The sequence below is a fragment of the Molothrus ater genome, chromosome W (assembly GCF_012460135.2).
Source record: "Molothrus ater isolate BHLD 08-10-18 breed brown headed cowbird chromosome W, BPBGC_Mater_1.1, whole genome shotgun sequence".
NCBI classification, from domain to species: Eukaryota; Metazoa; Chordata; class Aves; order Passeriformes; family Icteridae; genus Molothrus; species Molothrus ater.
In genome coordinates, this window is record NC_050510.2 from 4,994,360 (window position 1) to 5,011,784 (window position 17,425).

Consider the following 17,425-nt stretch of genomic DNA (forward strand, 5'->3'; position numbering starts at 1 on the left):
TTCTAGGCATGTGGTTTCTGCACAGCCTCCATGTCCCCACACACAGCAGTCCTTAAGGTGTCTGAGCAACCTTCACACCAGTATTTCTCTGACTGTATCCCCTTGTCCTATTCTCCCAGCTTTCAATGAGCTCCCAGCTGGTCAATGAGACCAATGTCACACTCAGATTTTCTCACACAGACAGTGCTGACAAGCTCAGACCTACTGCCATTCGAAATAGATGTGTAGACTAGCTATGAAGCTCTGGGCAGGTCCTTGCAGACCACAAGAGGTGGTGCTAGGCTGAACTGCATTTTGTTACCACTAAATTATACCAGGGAATTTACAGCCACAAGTAAAGAGAAGGATAGTAAGAATAACTGCTGTGCTAAACTTGGGGTCCCACTGCCTGCCAGTCTTCTCATAGGCAATATGGAAATAGCAATAATAATAACAATAATAATAACAACTCATTACATTTCCAGCTAAATAGGGAGTTTGCTTCAGTTCCAATGTTTTTATCCTGTGAGAAGGCTCTCAGTGGTGAGAGGAGAGACATTTATCCATGCCTTGTAAATATCAAGAGGGGCGATGAGAGTGAATTGAGTTGGTTTTCAGCCCCACTGAGTTCTTGGCTTTTGTGAAGCTTGAAAATACAAATTCTGGGTCTGGTGGTGGTTGTGGAGGTAGACACCAGACTTGGATTTTATTTCATATATATCACCACTTGAGGGAAAACATTGCTGTGCAGTTTGGTGCAGATGTGGGAAGAGGAGAACTGACACATCTCCTGAATTTTTTTTTTCCACCAGCAAGACATACTCATTGTCTTTAGACTTAAGGATACATTGAATGGAAAGCTTCAAATTCCTTGTGCGGTACTTGGCACCTTGTGGCTCAGGCCACTTTGCTTTTATGTAGGAGCCACATGGCTCTGGGGGAATTGTCATTTCAGGGGCAAAATAAAAACTGATGAAAACTACCCAAAGAGGTTAGATTTTGTATTGTTTTCTCCAGTGAATTTGTTGCAATGCAGATTAATTTTGTGGCTGAAAATTTAGTTTATCTGCCTTGAAATGGGGACTGAAAGCTTTTTATTAATTGAATTAGTTCCCCAGTTCCCTGGAGAATCTGTAAATGGTGTGCTTCGCTGAGTGCATCACCTCCATTTGCTGAAATACTACTTCGTTTTGCCTCTCCTTTTTAGGGTCTTAATCTATGAATGTCAACTGCTGTGGCTTTCTCTCCAGAGCATCCCAGGGACGCAGTTTCCCTTCTGTCTGTAAAGGAAAGGAGCAGCATGCCTGCAAAATGCAAACTTGTGATGGACAAACCCTGCATTACTTTTGTCATTTGGTGCAAAGAAGGTGAATGTCTTCCTTTTACTAAAACTGAACAGCAGATGAGGATCCAGCCCTCCCTGGTCTATATTTTGATACCAAGAACTACGTGGAAAGTAAATGAGTCCTTACAACTACTGATTCATAAATGCCCCTTGGAAGTTTTTTCTTGGAACTGGTTAGTCTTCTGGATTTGTAATTCAGTTTAAAATTAAAATTGAGTGACAGCTTCTGGGAAGGAAGCATTTTTCAGACAGTAAATCTCAGGGCAAAGCTGGAGTGGACAAGGGAAATCTGTCTGCAAGTTTAATTTCAAATAATTTTCTACATTTATTATCTGCATTGGCAGCTTTGTGTGAATCCAGAGCAACCACATCAGAGCTGGGAAAAGAAACAAGTAAGAGTCTCCTGTCAAAATAATTTTTCAGTGCTGTAGGCCACACAAATTGAATGTTGAACTCATGGATCCTGACTAGTGCCTTTTACAGGGGGGTTTCTACATGAGCCTCTGACAAAATGCCATCTTGTACATCTGAGGATCGCATTTGCTTTATCCATGGCTTAATAGCATTGACAGCTTCTGGCTGGCCCATGATCACGGACACCCAAATCTCCCATTTCCATTCTGCCAGGTCTTTGTGTGTCTACCTCAGACTTGACATCACTGAACTCCAGCATCATGCCCATCATTCCAGTTCATCCAACCTCATACACATCTTCCAGTATTGACAGTACTGTTACACTGTATTGCAGTTGAGACAGACATAACAAAACACTCCAAGGTTCATGAGGCAATAGCAAACTTTATTATTCAGCACTTGCTTTTATATGGTTGACCCCAATTGGCTAGAATCTTGGTGCCACCCAGTTCACTGACCAATAGCTGCCTGCGTACGTGCTCGTCAGGGATTGACTGGCGTCTGTTCTCTGCAGCCAAGTCCCTCCACCTCTCAGTGCCCTCTCTCACAAAGACATTTCTATCATAGGTATAGGCTGATCAAGTTAAGGTCAGGGTTACTTGTGCCTGTGAGGCTTTCAGGCCAGTTGTTTAACATCACAACACTGCTCAGTATGATCAGCAGTTTTTAGTAGAAATCTCAGTTGAAATCCTGGATGCTGAGAATTTTAGACTTTCTGTGCTTAAAGGCACAGACCCACAAGAGAACACTGCATTTGACCTGAGGCTGTGAAGAAGGCTTCCAAAATTGATTGTAGTACTGGGATTACGGGTGTGTAGTTGGTTAGAAGTGTGCAATATCACAGAGTAGAAAACTTAGAGTTTGGGATTTTAGAATATAGTAATAAATATGAAGCAAGATGGAGGTTTTAGGGTGGAGACAGGTTGTTCTTCTTTACCTTCTTCTTCCTGGGTTTGGGTGATGTTTTGTAATTGGACAGAAAAGTCCACATTGCAGGCTTCCAGGGATCAGTTATTGGGTTAAAAGGGAAAATAATTTAGGTGTCCTTTCTTAATTGGATAGTTTAGTCTTAAAAGACCTTGTAACAAGAGATAGTTAGCCATTTTGTGCCTTCTAATGAAAAGCTGCCGAACTCATGGTTGTGAGACTGTTTTACTGATAAGAAATAATAAACACTTAAGTCCGAACATGAACTACCATCTCAAGTGCCTTCAATCCAGACCCAAATAAACCAATAATCTCCAACTCTATATGCCTAAATCACAGATCACAGAATATTCTGAGTTGAAAGGGACCTACAAGGATCATCAAGTCACTCATAAAAATAGTGAATTGCCATTGCTTCCTTGGAAATGCATATTTTAGAATGTTACCACTGGAAAATTTAGCTATTTACATCCTAAAATACTCTTTATTCCCCCTCATCATTAAAACTATAGCCCTCTGGATGCCCCACTGTATGGCCACATGGACCTCGAAGAGAGGCTGCCATCTCAAATCAAGGGATATTCAAATCCTCCCTCTTAGATTGTAGATACATAGGAAATATTTATCCATGTTGTTATGAGCTGTGTTATAGATACATATTATAATATTGGCTTTTCTCAAATATTAAAATGGATTTTATATGTGTGGTGTTAAAATAACTTTGTCATAAAGATATAGTTTTTATTTCTGTTATTAATTAAGCTTAGACATAGTAGTGAAATAGCTGATATAAGTATACTTGTGTTAAAATGCCTGCTTGGATGGGATAACATCCAATGAACATATGAAGAGGAAACCTGCTACAGATATGCCAACTATCAGCACTCACCATCTGAAGACAATGTGCGCCGGGGCCCAAAACTGAAGGTGATGATAAAAAAGGACTAAAACCACAACCAAGGAATATGCATACTCTAAAAAGGTGGACCCAAGGAGGAGCCATGCTAAACAGTTCTTGGAATATGTAAACTAGTTTGGGAAAAAAGTTTACTATGCATAAGGGTCTATGAATATGCAACAGGCTGATGGAAGGAAAAAAGTATTCAAGGGGTATCTCCGAAGATAACAGTGTGCTCTTGTCTGAGTGCCAAGATGCACCCGGCCGTAATAACTTTTGCTCTATGGTCCTTATCTCCTACTGTCCTTTATTAAACTTTTTTTTAATTTTCACAGGAGAGTGAATGTGTTTTTCACAGCTGGTAGTGTTCCTGTAAATCCCAAGAGGAGCTTTCATGTTTGAGGTGGTTGAGCTGAAGTGATGCTTCTAAGATCCTAATGGGAAATGTGTCACTTGTGTTATGGATTTTTGCTCAAAAATCATCTTACCTGGCACAGAATATGATAGATTCATGACAGGGCAATTTTTTTTGCTTTTCCACATGATTACACTTCCCATTTAAGTCCATTTATCTACACTATCCCTGAACTGCATGTCACAAAACCACTGAATAAAAATACCCCTTGCAAAAGCTCTGCCAGGTTGAAATCACTGGATGAGTGCCTCAGATTTATATTCTGACATTTCACTAACACCTCCCTTCTACTAAAATTTTACGGCTCTAATGGGATCTATCATCTGTACAAAGAGCCAAGGTGAAGATCTCCGTGATGCACTGGAAACCACCTCCCTGGCTGGGCTTTCCTTCTTCTCTTGGTCAGCAGTATGTCTCCAGGTGGAGGTTACCCCCACCTCACCTCTGTATTGCTCAGTGCAGCAAGGGGGGAAGGACACCTTCAGAAAATTGTTTTGCATTTAAATAAAGGGGTGATGTGGTTTAATGAATATATTTGGACAAAGCAGTGGTTCTTCTGAGCATTCGAGGTTGGGTCTTGAAGGTGAAGGACTGTGGATGTGACAGCCTAGTCAGAGAGCAAGAAAACTAGATAAGTTTTCTCACAGCCAACTTGTGAGACTTTTAGGGAGTTGTAGAGAAACTATGATAGCTTGGTATTAGAAACAACCTGCAGGTGGTGTTTTCCTACTCTCTGTATTCCTGTTTGTCTCAAAGATTGTTTGTAAGAAAGGTGCTTTTGTTAATTAGCCAATCAGGTGAAATGTATCAGAACAGTCTATAAAAAGAGAGAGTTTTTTGTATTAAAGCTGCTGCTGTGCAAACCAGCCTTCTGGTGGATCTGTGTTGTTTCTTACTCAATAGCGACATCTGGTGACCACGCTGTTTTTTGCACGGATCAGCCCCTCATGGATCGCGGGATGGACAGAGATGCCCGGGACTCCCACCGGACCTCCGCCGGGACTCCATGGCACCCACGCGGTCCGTCCGCATCCAGACTCCCTCTGTTCCCCCGGAGAGGTAACAACCTTTCCCCGTGTCCTCCTGGAAGGTACTGGGGTCGCGGTTTTACCCTGATAGCTTAGAACAGGGAGCAGGGACAGATCACCCAGAGCAGCGGACAGTCCGTGTTTGTGCTGGGGTTGGGTGCCGGTGTTTCCACGATGGGAAGTCACGCTTCTAAGAAGACGCGATTGTTACTGTGTGGAGGGACATGAATTCCTTTATGGGACTCTCTGTGTCAGATGATTCACTCTGCGCTCTCTTAACATGGGCCAAGTCTCATGACTTTCTGGTGGATGTGGATGCTGCTTTTAGTCCAGTCCTGTAGGAGGCATTGGGCTACCGGCTCACGGAGGAGTTTTCTGGAGGGGATTTTGCTGTGCTTTGACTTATGGTTATATAGAGATACCTGTTCCATGCCATCCCGGCCCTGGACAGTGGATTGGAGATGGGGAGTTCAAAGGGCGGACATAGTGCCAGCACCCCGGGGGAAAGATTGCCGGACCGGGTGGCTGCCAGTTTTTCTCTGGCTCCACACAGGCCGGCAAGAGGCTTGGGGACTCCCCACGGAACCTATCTCTCGTCTGGAGATTATGTTCCGCCGACAAGTCCTGGTTCCTACATCTCTGGGAGGTCACCGTCTCCTCCTTCCGCAATATCAACGCCGCCAAGAGCGATAGCCACCTCTCAGCCGCACCCAGGAGACGGTGCTCCCCCGCTTGGGCAACTTTAGACCCCTCCGTCACCACTGGCGGCACTGGAACTATCGCTGCCACGGCTGACAGGTCAGTTCTCCCCTTTCCTGCAAAGACCGGCTGGCGGGCCGCTGCAGAGCCGGCCCCGCCTTCGCCCTCCCTGCACACCAGGGACCGACACTTTCACGACCAGCAGGAGCTGCAGTTCCTGGCTCAAGATCCCCCCCCCCCCCACATCGCGGGTGAGGGCGGAGTCATCCCCACCATTGGCAGTGGCCACAACCACACTGGCTGCTCCGTCAGCTTCCTTATCATCAGCCACGGAGCCTGCACAGCGGTACCAGCCACACCCATTGTCAACACCTTCCGGCGGGTGTCTGTTCCAGCCGACATCAGGCCCCCAGCTGGCTTCCCCCTCCTTTTCCATGGCGCCTGCGCAGATGACAGTGACCTTGACCGCCGCATCAGCACCGACTCTCCGAACGGTAAATCACACAGCAGGGTCTGTGTCTCCTTTCATTCCCCCATCTATGGTTGCAGAGCAACTGCCTTCTCCTCCTCCCTGTGCTGCGGCTGACTTGGTTGACTTAATGTCTGTGAAAAATGCATATTTTATGATTGGCTTTTCGCAAATATTAAAATGAGTATTATATGTGTTGTGTTAGAAAGTAATGCTGCATTAATTCTCTAAAGTAGTGTGTTAAATATAGTTTTAGGTTATAAGAAATGTTAAAATAGAAACTATGATATGTAGGATACTTTTTTTAAAGAAAGGACTCGCAGTAAGATAGCAGCCACAGGACACCTAAATCTTCCAGAGAAAAAGAATTTATTGCCCTCTTATCAGAAGAAACTAACTTCTTCCCACCTCGAAGGCACTGTTAGGATTCAGAGGAAGAAGTTGACTGATGACCTGACAGAATGCTGTATTTGAATGGAATTTATGCATCATGTATGAGGTGTATGAATATGCATTAGGGTATTGCTTTTAAGGGTCAATCTTTTGTTAACGGGTGTCCTTTTTCGGGCCTGTGCTGCCCAGAAAAAGGTACCTGGACATCTGTAACTCTTTGTTTTTATTGTCTCATATTGTCCTAATTAAAATTGTTCAAATTATTATTACTCCAATTGTATTACTATTTTTATAACCATTTTATTACTATTAAACTTTTAAAATTTTGAAAATAAGTGATTGGCGTTTTTCACAATTATGGTAGCAGAGGATGGTTAACACCTCGCTGCTGGTGCTTCAGGAGAGTCAGAGTGGGGAGGTGCGCCCTGCCCTCTTTGGCAGCCTCACTCTGTCTCCCCTGGGGTGACCGACAGATCGGTGGACAAAAGGAGGTAATAAAACAAAGAGAAGGGAAAAAGGCTCCACGGTAATTTGCCCCCTAAGACTAGCAGTGTGCACAAAGAACCCGGGAAGGGAAAGGGATTGGTAGGTATTTCTCGGGGGGGCAGGTACAGGAGGAAGATGAATGTGTGTGAATGAGAGGCTGGTTACCCCAGACCTGCCAAGTGAGTGCTGGAGTCTCCCATTCTACGTTTCCATCTTTTCACGAGAAAAGCAGCCAGTAAAGAGATGAAGCGAGTGATATAAAAGGAGTGAAAGAATCCCCCGGGGTAACTGGGACTGGGTCTCAAGGAGGGGTTGGACCCCTCGGAGGTAGGGAACAATGTTTCCTAGCCCAATCCACTAGGAAACAGGACAGGAGGGGCCCCTAAAAACCTGCTGGACTGAGGGATTTACATTCCAAGAGCATCCAAGAGCAGGGTTGAGCAGAATTCTGTCGGAGTGAGGATATACCCAAGAACATCCAGGGTTGGACAACACAGTCAAAAAACAAATTAAATGCCCAAGAGCATCTGTAGTTGTACCACACCTCTGGGTTGAGGGACTGAAAAACACCCAAGAGCATCTGGAGTTGAACAACACAGCTGGATTGAGGGAAGAATACCCAAGAAAATCTGGGGTTGGACAACACATCAGGATTGAGGGGAAAATTGCCCAAGAGCATCTGGGGTTGGACAACACAGCTGGGTTGAGGGATATCCAATAGCACCCGGACTGTCCAGTAACACCTAAACTTGTAATGGGTGATGTGAAAGTAAAAGGTACCTTATAATTGTCTTGTTGTGTGTGTGAGAGTGAGTCACACACAAAATCAGCCTCAACTTCCTGGGTGGGTGGGAAGGGGGGGGGCAGTGGAAAGACGAGTGTGTGACCCGCAAACCAGGCTATTGTTCCCGGGTAGGTGGGGGCTGTGGCTGAAGAGTGTGAGTGACCTGCAAACCAGGCTAGTGTTCCCCAGGCATGTGAGGGGGCTGTAGCTGAACAGTGTGAGTGACACACAGACAGACTCACAGGTGAACGGGCACTGGAGGCAGCAAGAGTCAGGGCCCTTCCAGGAGGCCCGGCGAGACTGAGACACGGAGGCCAACCCCAAGGCGAGGGGGGCCACAGGGACCCGTGATTTTCTAGCGACAGGGATACACTTTGTGTCTTGAGGGTGTGAAGGAATGTGTGAAAGTGAATGAGAAATAAAATTGAGTGAATGTAGACGAATGTAAGTATAGGTAATGTGGATTGTGCATTTTAAGCCTTACCATATCTCCTTGGAGGGAGGTGTATTGTATTGAAAAGTAGTGTAAGAAAAAGGTTTTTTGGGTATAAGTAGTTGAAAGAAAAGTGGTATTTAAGCTGTTAGTGAAAGTGAGAAACAGAGGCAGAGGATGAATAGATAAGATCCTGAAGATGGAACAGAAAACCAGTAAGTTAGATACAGGAAAAAAAGGGGAAATAAAAGCATACTAGAAGACATAACCCCAAGGTTGCCCTTTGGGAGTTATGTTAGCTAACAGAAATACAACTCCTTGCAAAATACAGGGTATGCAGAAGTTGATGAGAAAAACATGCAAACTATGGAAAAAGCGAAATTAACCTTAAACTAGAAGGCTCAAACTTGTGAATTATATACTTTAAAAAGAGCACTAGAATATTTAACACAAAAGAAAGGAGTTATATATTGATTCTAAGTATGCCTTTAGAGTAGCACATACCTTAAGAAAAATTTAAAAAGAGAGATTACTTAATTCAAGAGGAAAAGGATTAGTACATAAGAAACTTATTTTAGAGGTTTTAGAGGCATTAAAATTGCCTAAGAGAGATAGCTATAGTACATATTAAGGGACACCAGAAGGTAAAGACCCCAGAAATAAGAGGAAATAATTTGGCAGATCAGGAAGCTAAAGATGCAGCAGAAAATGGAGCTGAAAGAGTTAATATTAACTCCAAATGAGGAAAAATTGGAAATTCCAAAGTTTAGGGAAGCCAAAAAGGGGAATTAAAACAAGACAGGTGGTGAACAAGATAAATTGGGGAAATAGAAACATCTTGATAGAAGAAAATTAGATAATAAAATGCTTACTAGGGAATATTAGAAGACATGCATCAGAAAACCCAGTGGGATACTCAGGCTTTGTGTGATCTTTTTTTTTTAAGGATCTATGGGTGCATTGAGATTTTTGGAGTAGAAAAACAAGTAACTGAAAGATGTATAATTTGCCAAAGGATAAATAAAAGGGTGATGAGAAAAACAACATTAAGAGGTCGTGAGTTAGCTCGTCGACCATTTCAAAGTATCCAAGCAGAAGTTTGGATTTGTTAAGCTCTGGATTTATTTGTAAAAAAACGTTTAATCCAGAAGTAAAAGAATATACCACATGCTGGGGGAGGGGGGAGATCGTAAGAAAATAACATCTTTAAAAATATCAAAAACCCCCAAGAAAAAGCAATAAAAGAAAAACGGTGAAAGAAAAAGGCTGGGAACAGAAGATAACCTCCTCCATTCTGTTCGTTCCCACACCCATTCGCGGCTGCACCCCCTAGCCCCTGTGCCGGCTCTGTCCCAGTCCGTCTGCCGCAGTCCCGGCCTCCTGGCCCGCGGCCGCTCCGCTGCCTGTGCCCACGGGGGTGGGGGTCTGTACTGCCGTGTGGAAACCTGGTCACCACGCCGACCGCACGGAGGCGGAGGGAGGGGGGGGGGGGTCCCGTCTGTCCCATCTGTCCCATCCCTGGCTGCCCTGATTCTGGTCAGCTACTGCCGCTACAGCCGGGGTGTCTCGCCTGCTTTGTCTCTGCTGGATCAGCCACCATTAGCCATGTGGGGCCTATCCACGCTCCAGCTTGGTCTGCACCGGAAGATCCCCCTCAGGCGATTCTGGCTGCAGACCCCGCCTTCGGAGGACCGAGACTCGGAGCTATGCCGAGTCCCACCCGTCCTGCCCCGAGCTCCGTTCCCTTGGTAACTACAGCTCCGGCTGTTCAGGGGAACTCTCTCTCTCTAAAGGAATCACCTTATCGAAACATTAAAAGTTCAGTTAAAAGAAAGCCCTCTCCTGATTCTTCCTAAAAACACAGGAGAAAGGCTATAGATGATAAAAATCCAAAAAGAATGTGTGATAAACGAGTTCACTGGATTTAAGGATCATACAATTACATTATTATTATTATTATTATTATTATTATTATTATTATTATGCAAGCAAGAATAAGCAAAGTTCAGCACTGGGCGGCTGGGAGTCTCCGCTCCTCTAGGCTGGCACCGTTCCTATCCCCAAAGTTCACCTTTTATTGCCTTCTTCTCCCGGGTCCAGGGATGACGTGGTCTGTCTTTTGCGCTTGCTCGTTCAGTTGCTAGGGGGTCTTTTTCTGCCTTCTGGTGGTCGTGGGATGAAGGCTCCAAGTCTTCCTCTTTAACCGCTGAGTGAACTTTTCCTTATAAGGCATACCTATACAGTGGAATTTTCAGAACACTATACGGTTCCTGCAAGCCTAAGCAATTCTTGCGAATTTAGGGATTGTTGTTACAGCCTTCCTCTGTGACCTCTGGGTGAACTTTTCCTTATAAGGTATATCTTTACCATGGAATTCCCAAAGCACTACACGATTCCTGCAAGCCAAGCAACCAGATGTGGCTGCACATTTAAGAATCAAGCGGTTTTAGCTATTTAGTTATTGCTTTTATATTGTATAATTATTTAGTTATTGATTTAATTAATGAACAAACGTATTGCTACTTATTACAGAATGGGATAAAGGGATTGGTCTATTTCCATTAAGAGAGGTTCCCATAGGAGGGGGGGACCGGGGTTTGTAAATGCTCCTTTGACTTCATCTGAGGTCAGAAATTTTAAGAAATAAATAAAAGGGATATTTGGAGGATCCCATAGGTATAGCTGAACAATTAGACCAATTTTTAGGTCCAAACATTTATACTTGAGAAGAGATGCGGTCTATAATGAAAATAATATTTTTCTCAGGAAGAAAGACAATTAATCAGAGCAGCTGTATTAAAAGCTTTGGAAAAAAATATCATCCGCAGGGACCCCCAGAGAAGACAAAATGCCAACTGTACCTCCTGAGTGGGGTCAAAATAATGAGGAGGGGAGGAAACATATGAATAAATATCGTAATTACATAATCAAGGGAATAAATGCAAAAAAAAAAAGGTTTTTAAGGGACAGATTTTTAGAGGGAAAAGAAGAAACTCCAACTAAATAGATAAACAAACTTAAGAGAAATAGGAAAATGGTCCTAAGCAAGCAGAAGATCTGAAAATCTTTAAAGAGATGGACACAGAGGAGGAATAGGGAGGTCATAGACTCTATTTTGGTTTTTTTAGGGGACAAATACCATCTGGATCCTGTGATAACTTTAAAAGTGGGTCCCCAAGAAGAAGAATTAGAATTTGTAGTAGACACAGGGGCAGAGAGAACCTGCCTGTTAAATATTCCAAAAGGCTATAGTCTGAGCAAACATACAGTGAAAGTAACAGGGGCAAAAGGAGGAAGTTTTACAGTTCCAGTCATTAAAGATGTGGTAATTGAGAGGGAAACTAAAATTTGGATGGGAGATGTCTTATTGGTCCCAGGGGCAGGTAGCAACTTATTGGGAAGAGACATACATGTGCAATTAGGAATAGGAGTTATACCAGAAAATGGGAAAATGACAGCTAGAGTTTAAAAATTAGGCCAAGAGGATGAAGAAAAAATTAACAAGGACGTTTGGGCTGGGGAACGAAATAGGGGAGGATTAAATATCCACCCCATAAGGGTTATGATTGAGAGAGAAGATTGTCCTATACATGTACGTCAACATCCTATAGCCTTAGAAGGAAGGGAAGGTTTGAAGCCAGTAATAGAAGGACTAATAAAGGATGGGACATTAGAACCTTGTATGTCTCCTCATAATACCCCTATTGTCCCAGTAAAGAAACCCAATGGGAGTTATGGACTAGTACAAGATTTAAGGGAGGTTAATAAAAGAACTCAGACTTGCTACCCAGTGGTACCAAACCCTTATACTCTTCTAAGTAAAGTCCCACCCCAGCATCAGTGGTTTAGTGTGGTGGATCTTAAAGATGTTTTTTGGGCCTGCCCACTAGCCAAGGAGAGCCGAGATATTTTTGCCTTCAAATGGGAGGATCCAAAAACTGGGACAAAGCAGCAACTAAGATGGACAAAATTACCACAGGGGTTTACAGAATCCCCAAACTTATTTGGGCAAGCTTTAGAAACAATACTACAAGATTTCCCTACTCCTCCTGGAATACAAATTATCCAATATGTGGATGATCTTTTACTATCTGGGGAAGCTGAAGTTGAAGTGAGAGACGCTACTATACAACTTTTATATTTTCTCGGGGAAACTGTAATTTGTAGAACCAGAGGTAAAATATCTTAGACACTTAATAAATAAAGGTATCTGGAAACTCAGCCATGAGAGAATTGCAGGAATTTTATCCCTTCTCCCTCCCTCTTCAAAGAGGGAGATCAGAAAATTACTTGGATTATTGAAATATTATAGATTATGGATTGATGGGTACACACAGGCAGTAAAATTTGTGTATGAAAATTTGACAGAGGGAAATTATATAAAACGACCAAGGAAGATACTGTTAAATTAAAAGAGTTGAAGTTAAAACGAGCCTAAGAACCAGCTTTAAGCTTACCCTTGTTAGAAAAATCCTTTATCATTTATACATAAATACAGAAAATGGAGTACCTCATAAAATTTTAATTCAGGAGTGAGGAAGAGTAAAAAAACTAGTAGCATATATATATATCACAAAGATGTTAGACCCAGTAAGCCACAGCTAGACAGTGTGCATTTAAGCTATAACAGCTACTGCAATCCTAGTAAAAGACAGTTGTAAGCTTACTTTTGGAAGTAAACTAGTTGTGTACACCTTGTACCATCTGAGGTGTGTTGAATCAAAGAAAAAAAAAAGTAAGTAAAGAAGAAAGAGACAAGTTGAAGTAGGGGGGTGTTTAGCAAACTCTGGGATGTTGGAATGTGGAGTGATGACATCTTGGTGCTAGAAGAGAGCAGAAGTGTGAATGCCGGGGTTTTTTTAGATGAAAGGCAGGCAAGTGTCTTAACACATGGTTGTTAAGAGCCGAACTGGGGTCCGGAAAAGGGTTTAGCAGAACGGGCCCTCCTTGAAGGGAAAAGAGGATAAGTTGACTATAGAAAGAAAAAGAATGTCAGGAGCACCTGAAGACACCAAGTTTTGGGGTTGTCAAGGTTGGGAGGTGCCTGACCGCTCCCTACGAGCGGCAGGGTCTCGGGGGCTGTGGCAGGGACCGGTTCATGGAGGTGACCCATCGGCGGTCCTAGGAGCAGATTACACAGGTTTGCCGGCCAGGAGCGGGCTAACTCAGTGGCAGAACTGTCGGGGTGGGTCCCAGACTGTCGGGGTCCCGAGTCCAGGATGGCAGCGTCAGCCCTGGTAAGTGGGTCAAGAGAGAGAGAGAAGGAAAGAGAAAGAGAGACAAGAAGAGAGAGAGAAGGGGGCAAAAGAGACCCAAGGCATGCCCCCAGGGTCCCCATGCCCATGGCTGTTCTCCCCTGCTCCAGCTCTGCAGCAAAGTGGCAGCAGCGGGGGAAGGGCAAAGAACAGCATTGACAGCAAGGCTGTGAAAAGAGGGGGAGGGGGTTAGCACTAAAAGATAAAATCAAAGCAGAGATTGCTGACTCTCAAAACTTCACAAAGTGGTTTGTTTTTCTTAAGTAAGAAGTTTTTTGTTTTGTTTACTGTTTAAAAGAAGAAATTTTTTTCCTGAAGAATGGGCGTGTAAGGCTAAAACAATTAAATGTTGCCCAAAAAGTAAAAAGCAATAGATGTGATACATCTTGTGTTAAAATCGACCTGGCCTTTCTTATTTAACTAACTGAAACTCACAGAAAGAAGAATTTGCCTCTGCAGCTATTAGCACAGCTGGATATTAGAAGAAGAGGCTGCTGTGGAGAAAGCTTTTAGCTAAACCCAGAAAGTTTGGAAGAAAAGCAAATGGTAAAAGTTAATGCAGTATTATCTTTCTTTTATTATTATGCTATTAGGAAGTCCTTTCTGGGTACTACTGAAGCAACAGTCTGAATCATGGAAAGAGGATGAATTCATGCCAGCAGAATCAAAGGACTTGTAAAAGAATCTGAAGAATGGACTATCACATTTAAACCGAGTGATACCGAACTGACTTCCCAATAGGGATTGAGTGGTAATAGTTTGGGAAAACCCCAATGATCCAAGAAATGTACAAGGAATAACACCTAATTAAGAAATAAGGCAACGCTTATATCACTGGTTTCAAGCACTGCCTGAACAAAACATCGCCTGGGTGAGGAATACTTCAGACAGAGGGGTCAAGACTGTTTTTGTATTCTGACCTTAGCCTGTGAATTGTACAGGGGAGAGGCCGAATTACCATCTCCATTAGTACCATACGGTAAACTTTATTTGATTCATCCCGATATTGGACATGCTAGCTGGGTTATAAGTAAATGCTTGAATTGTGGGAATAATTAGTATTGTGGTTCACAAAATTTATGCTCTTGTTGCAAGAAGTGTTAAAGTAGAAACTATGTTTTGTGGACGGGAATTATTAGTGCCTGTTGAATGAGAGATACCTGAGGAATGGTGGGAAACCACAGTTAAGGGGTGTCAAAAATGATTTGCCAGGAAATTAGCTAAGACAAAGTGACAAGGAAATACAGAGCAAGACCAGATTGGCCTGTGTATTCGCCACCAAGAAGATCAAATACACCTGCTGTGGGTTGCAACCTCACAGGCATGGGAGGTGGGAGTATAAGCCATACTGGACCTCTGTTATTCCTGTTTCTGGCACTCATTTGTTGTCTTTTCCCTTTCGGGACACCAGCAAGATCATGTCACAAATGCTATAGAAAGCATCGCATAGAGAGAAACCAAAGTTCCTCTTTTATTACACACACTTATTGAGACAGAGTAAAAATTTTCCAGAGTAGAAATCCATTTTGATTTAGGTGAAATGTACATCTTTGAGTTAAGTCTGTAGTTTGAAAACATAGCTGTTTGGTCTGACTGCCTGTTCTCGTAAAAAGCCTAGGCTCAGAGAAACTGCTTCAGTGAAGGACAGAGATAAGGCGGGGGAGACAGAGAGACAGAGAAACTGCTATGGGAGCAGGTCAACCTGACCTAGGAATTCTTTCTGATAAAGAAGAACTAGGGGCAAATGTCACGTGAAATTTGTGAAAATGAATATGTATGAACCTATTGTGAAATTGCATGCATATGTATTTGAGAGGGGGATAAAAAGGGATCTGGAGTTCCCAGAGGTATGCATGTCTTTTAAGGAGAGTAATCTCCACATGCATCCAGCGCTGTAATAAACATCCCGGCTTTACAACTTTCACAAAGTTGTGGAGTTTTGTTTATCTCGGCAAAACACTAGGTCAACAGCCACTGTTATAACCCATCCAAATTAAGAACCTGTATGCAAAATGGAGAAAATTATTGGATTACAGGAAACTTAGGAAAAAGCGGTAATAGATTTGGAATTGAATGTCCAAAAGGAGAGAGATGGATTTGTTTTACATTTAACCTTAAAGATACGGTTCAAGATTCGGTTAAAAAAAAACAAATAGTAAACAAAAAGGTAAAGCCAGTACAGCAATTTAACTCTGTATTGACCCCAAATTATATGTTGAGTCGTATTACAAAACTCCAAGCAGTTATAGAAATGATAACAAATAAAGCCGCCCAGGCATTAGAGTTAAAATCAAGTCAGCAAAGCCCAACAAAAACTGTAGTGTATCAGAATAGATTGGCTTTGGACTATTTATTGGCTAAAGAAGGGGGTGTTTGTGGAAAGTTTAATATATCAGATTGTTGAAAATTGATGACCACAGAAAAGTCATTCTAGAAAAAGCAAAAGAAATCAAAGAAAAAAAAATATATATAATAACCCTGGTACCAGTCCAAAAATTAGAAAACACTGTTAAAACCTAGCTAGTGGGGTAATGTATTAGAAGAAATTAAGATTTTTTTATTTTATGTGTTACAACTGTTTTGATATTTCTTCCTTGTGTAATCCCCTGTTTTATTTTGCCAGCATAGTCCAGAAGATGCAAGTAGACAAGAAATATTGCTCAAGCCAAATGATTTACAAAGAATAAGAGTGGGGATTGTGAAAAATGCATATTTTATGATTGGCTTTTTGCAAATATTAACATGAATATAATATGTGTTGTGTTAGAAAGTAATGCTGCAATCATTTTCTTAAGTAGTGTGTTTAATATAGTTTTAAGTTGTAAGAAATGTTAAAATAGCAACTATGCTCTGTAGGATACTTTTTTTAAAGAATGGACTCTCAGTAAGATAGCAGCCACAGGACACCTAAATCTTCCAGAGAAAAAGAATTTATTGCCCTCTTATCAGAAGAAACTAACTTCTTCCCGCCTCGAAGGTGCTGTTAGGATTCAGAGGAAGAAGTTGACGATGACCAGACCGAATCCTGTTGCATCATGTATGAAGTGTACGAATATGCATTGGGGTATTGTTTATAAGGGTTAATCCTTTGTTAATGTGTGTCCTTTGCCGGGCTTGTGCTGCCCAGAAAAAGGTACCCGGACGTCCATAACTCTTTGTTTTTATTGTCTCATATTGTCCTAATTAAAATTGTTCAAATTATCATTACTCCAATTGTATTACTATTTTTATAACCATTTTATTACTATTAAACTTTTAAAATTTTAAAAACAAATGATTGGCATTTTCACAATGTCTTTTGCACCTTTGCCATTGCAGCCCGCAGCAGCGGCGGTAGTGCTGCCAGCCATGGCCGCGCCATCCGCATCTGGGCCCCTGGCAGCAGCACAGCTGGCGGCCAGCCTTCGTGTGTCTAGGCTTGCAACCAGCCCTTTGGCTTTGCAGTCCACGGCCGGCCCCTTGACTTCAGAGCCTTTGGCCAACCCACCACTCCCTGCTGCTTGCAGGCTGTCCTCCCCATCCCTGGATGGGGACAGCAACAGCGATGAATGCCAGTGGCCAGCCCCCTAGCAGTGGCAGGCCCTGGTGGTGGAATGCCGGCACTGACAGGCGGAATCATCATTCGTGCATAATCTCTGGACTTTGCCTCCCTGTGCGCCCCAAGAACCCTTGCAGCTTTTGTGACGCAGTTAAGATGTGAGTTTCAGAAGCTGGGGATGGGGACCTGTCAGACAGGGCAGGTAGGCCACAGTGTACAGCTGACACCACACTTGATCTGGGGGAAGGGACCACAGATGTTGGTCAGACAGCTTGTCTAGCATCTGTGAGGGGGACACAGGTGGTTTGGGAGGACCATGTTCTGACACAAGGCGAGGTTCAAGCTCTTCCCATGTATAAACC

General features: G+C 42.9%; 2 protein-coding genes across 2 annotated transcripts in view; both read left to right on the top strand.

Moving 5' to 3' along the window:
* The window catches only part of LOC118701504 (protein C18orf25-like), a 110,386-nt gene extending 105,542 nt beyond the window's left edge, over positions 1-4,844 (top strand). Inside the window, exon 6 of the mRNA XM_054517765.1 lies at positions 1,187-4,844. Coding sequence (XP_054373740.1) covers positions 1,187-1,265 — 79 coding nt within the window. The 3' untranslated portion in view covers positions 1,266-4,844. The remainder of the gene's footprint in view (positions 1-1,186) is intronic.
* A 103-nt stretch (positions 4,845-4,947) lies between these two features.
* LOC118701489 (uncharacterized) lies at positions 4,948-16,799 on the top strand. Its single transcript, XM_036406120.2, has 3 exons — positions 4,948-5,037; positions 5,494-6,199; positions 14,119-16,799. Exons 1-3 carry the CDS (start codon positions 4,948-4,950, stop codon positions 14,202-14,204), a joined length of 882 nt encoding a protein of 293 aa, XP_036262013.1. The 3' UTR covers positions 14,205-16,799.
* Positions 16,800-17,425: the final 626 nt, after the last annotated feature.

Coding starts and splice junctions, on each gene's coding strand:
- LOC118701489 (XM_036406120.2), top strand. CDS start 4,948: ATGCCCGGGACTCCCACCGGACCTCCGCCGGGACTCCATGGCACCCAC. Junction 5,038..5,493: donor CCCTCTGTTCCCCCGGAGAG/GTAACAACCTTT, acceptor GGGCGGACATAG/TGCCAGCACCCCGGGGGAAA. Junction 6,200..14,118: donor CAGCACCGACTCTCCGAACG/GTAAATCACACA, acceptor TTATGCTATTAG/GAAGTCCTTTCTGGGTACTA.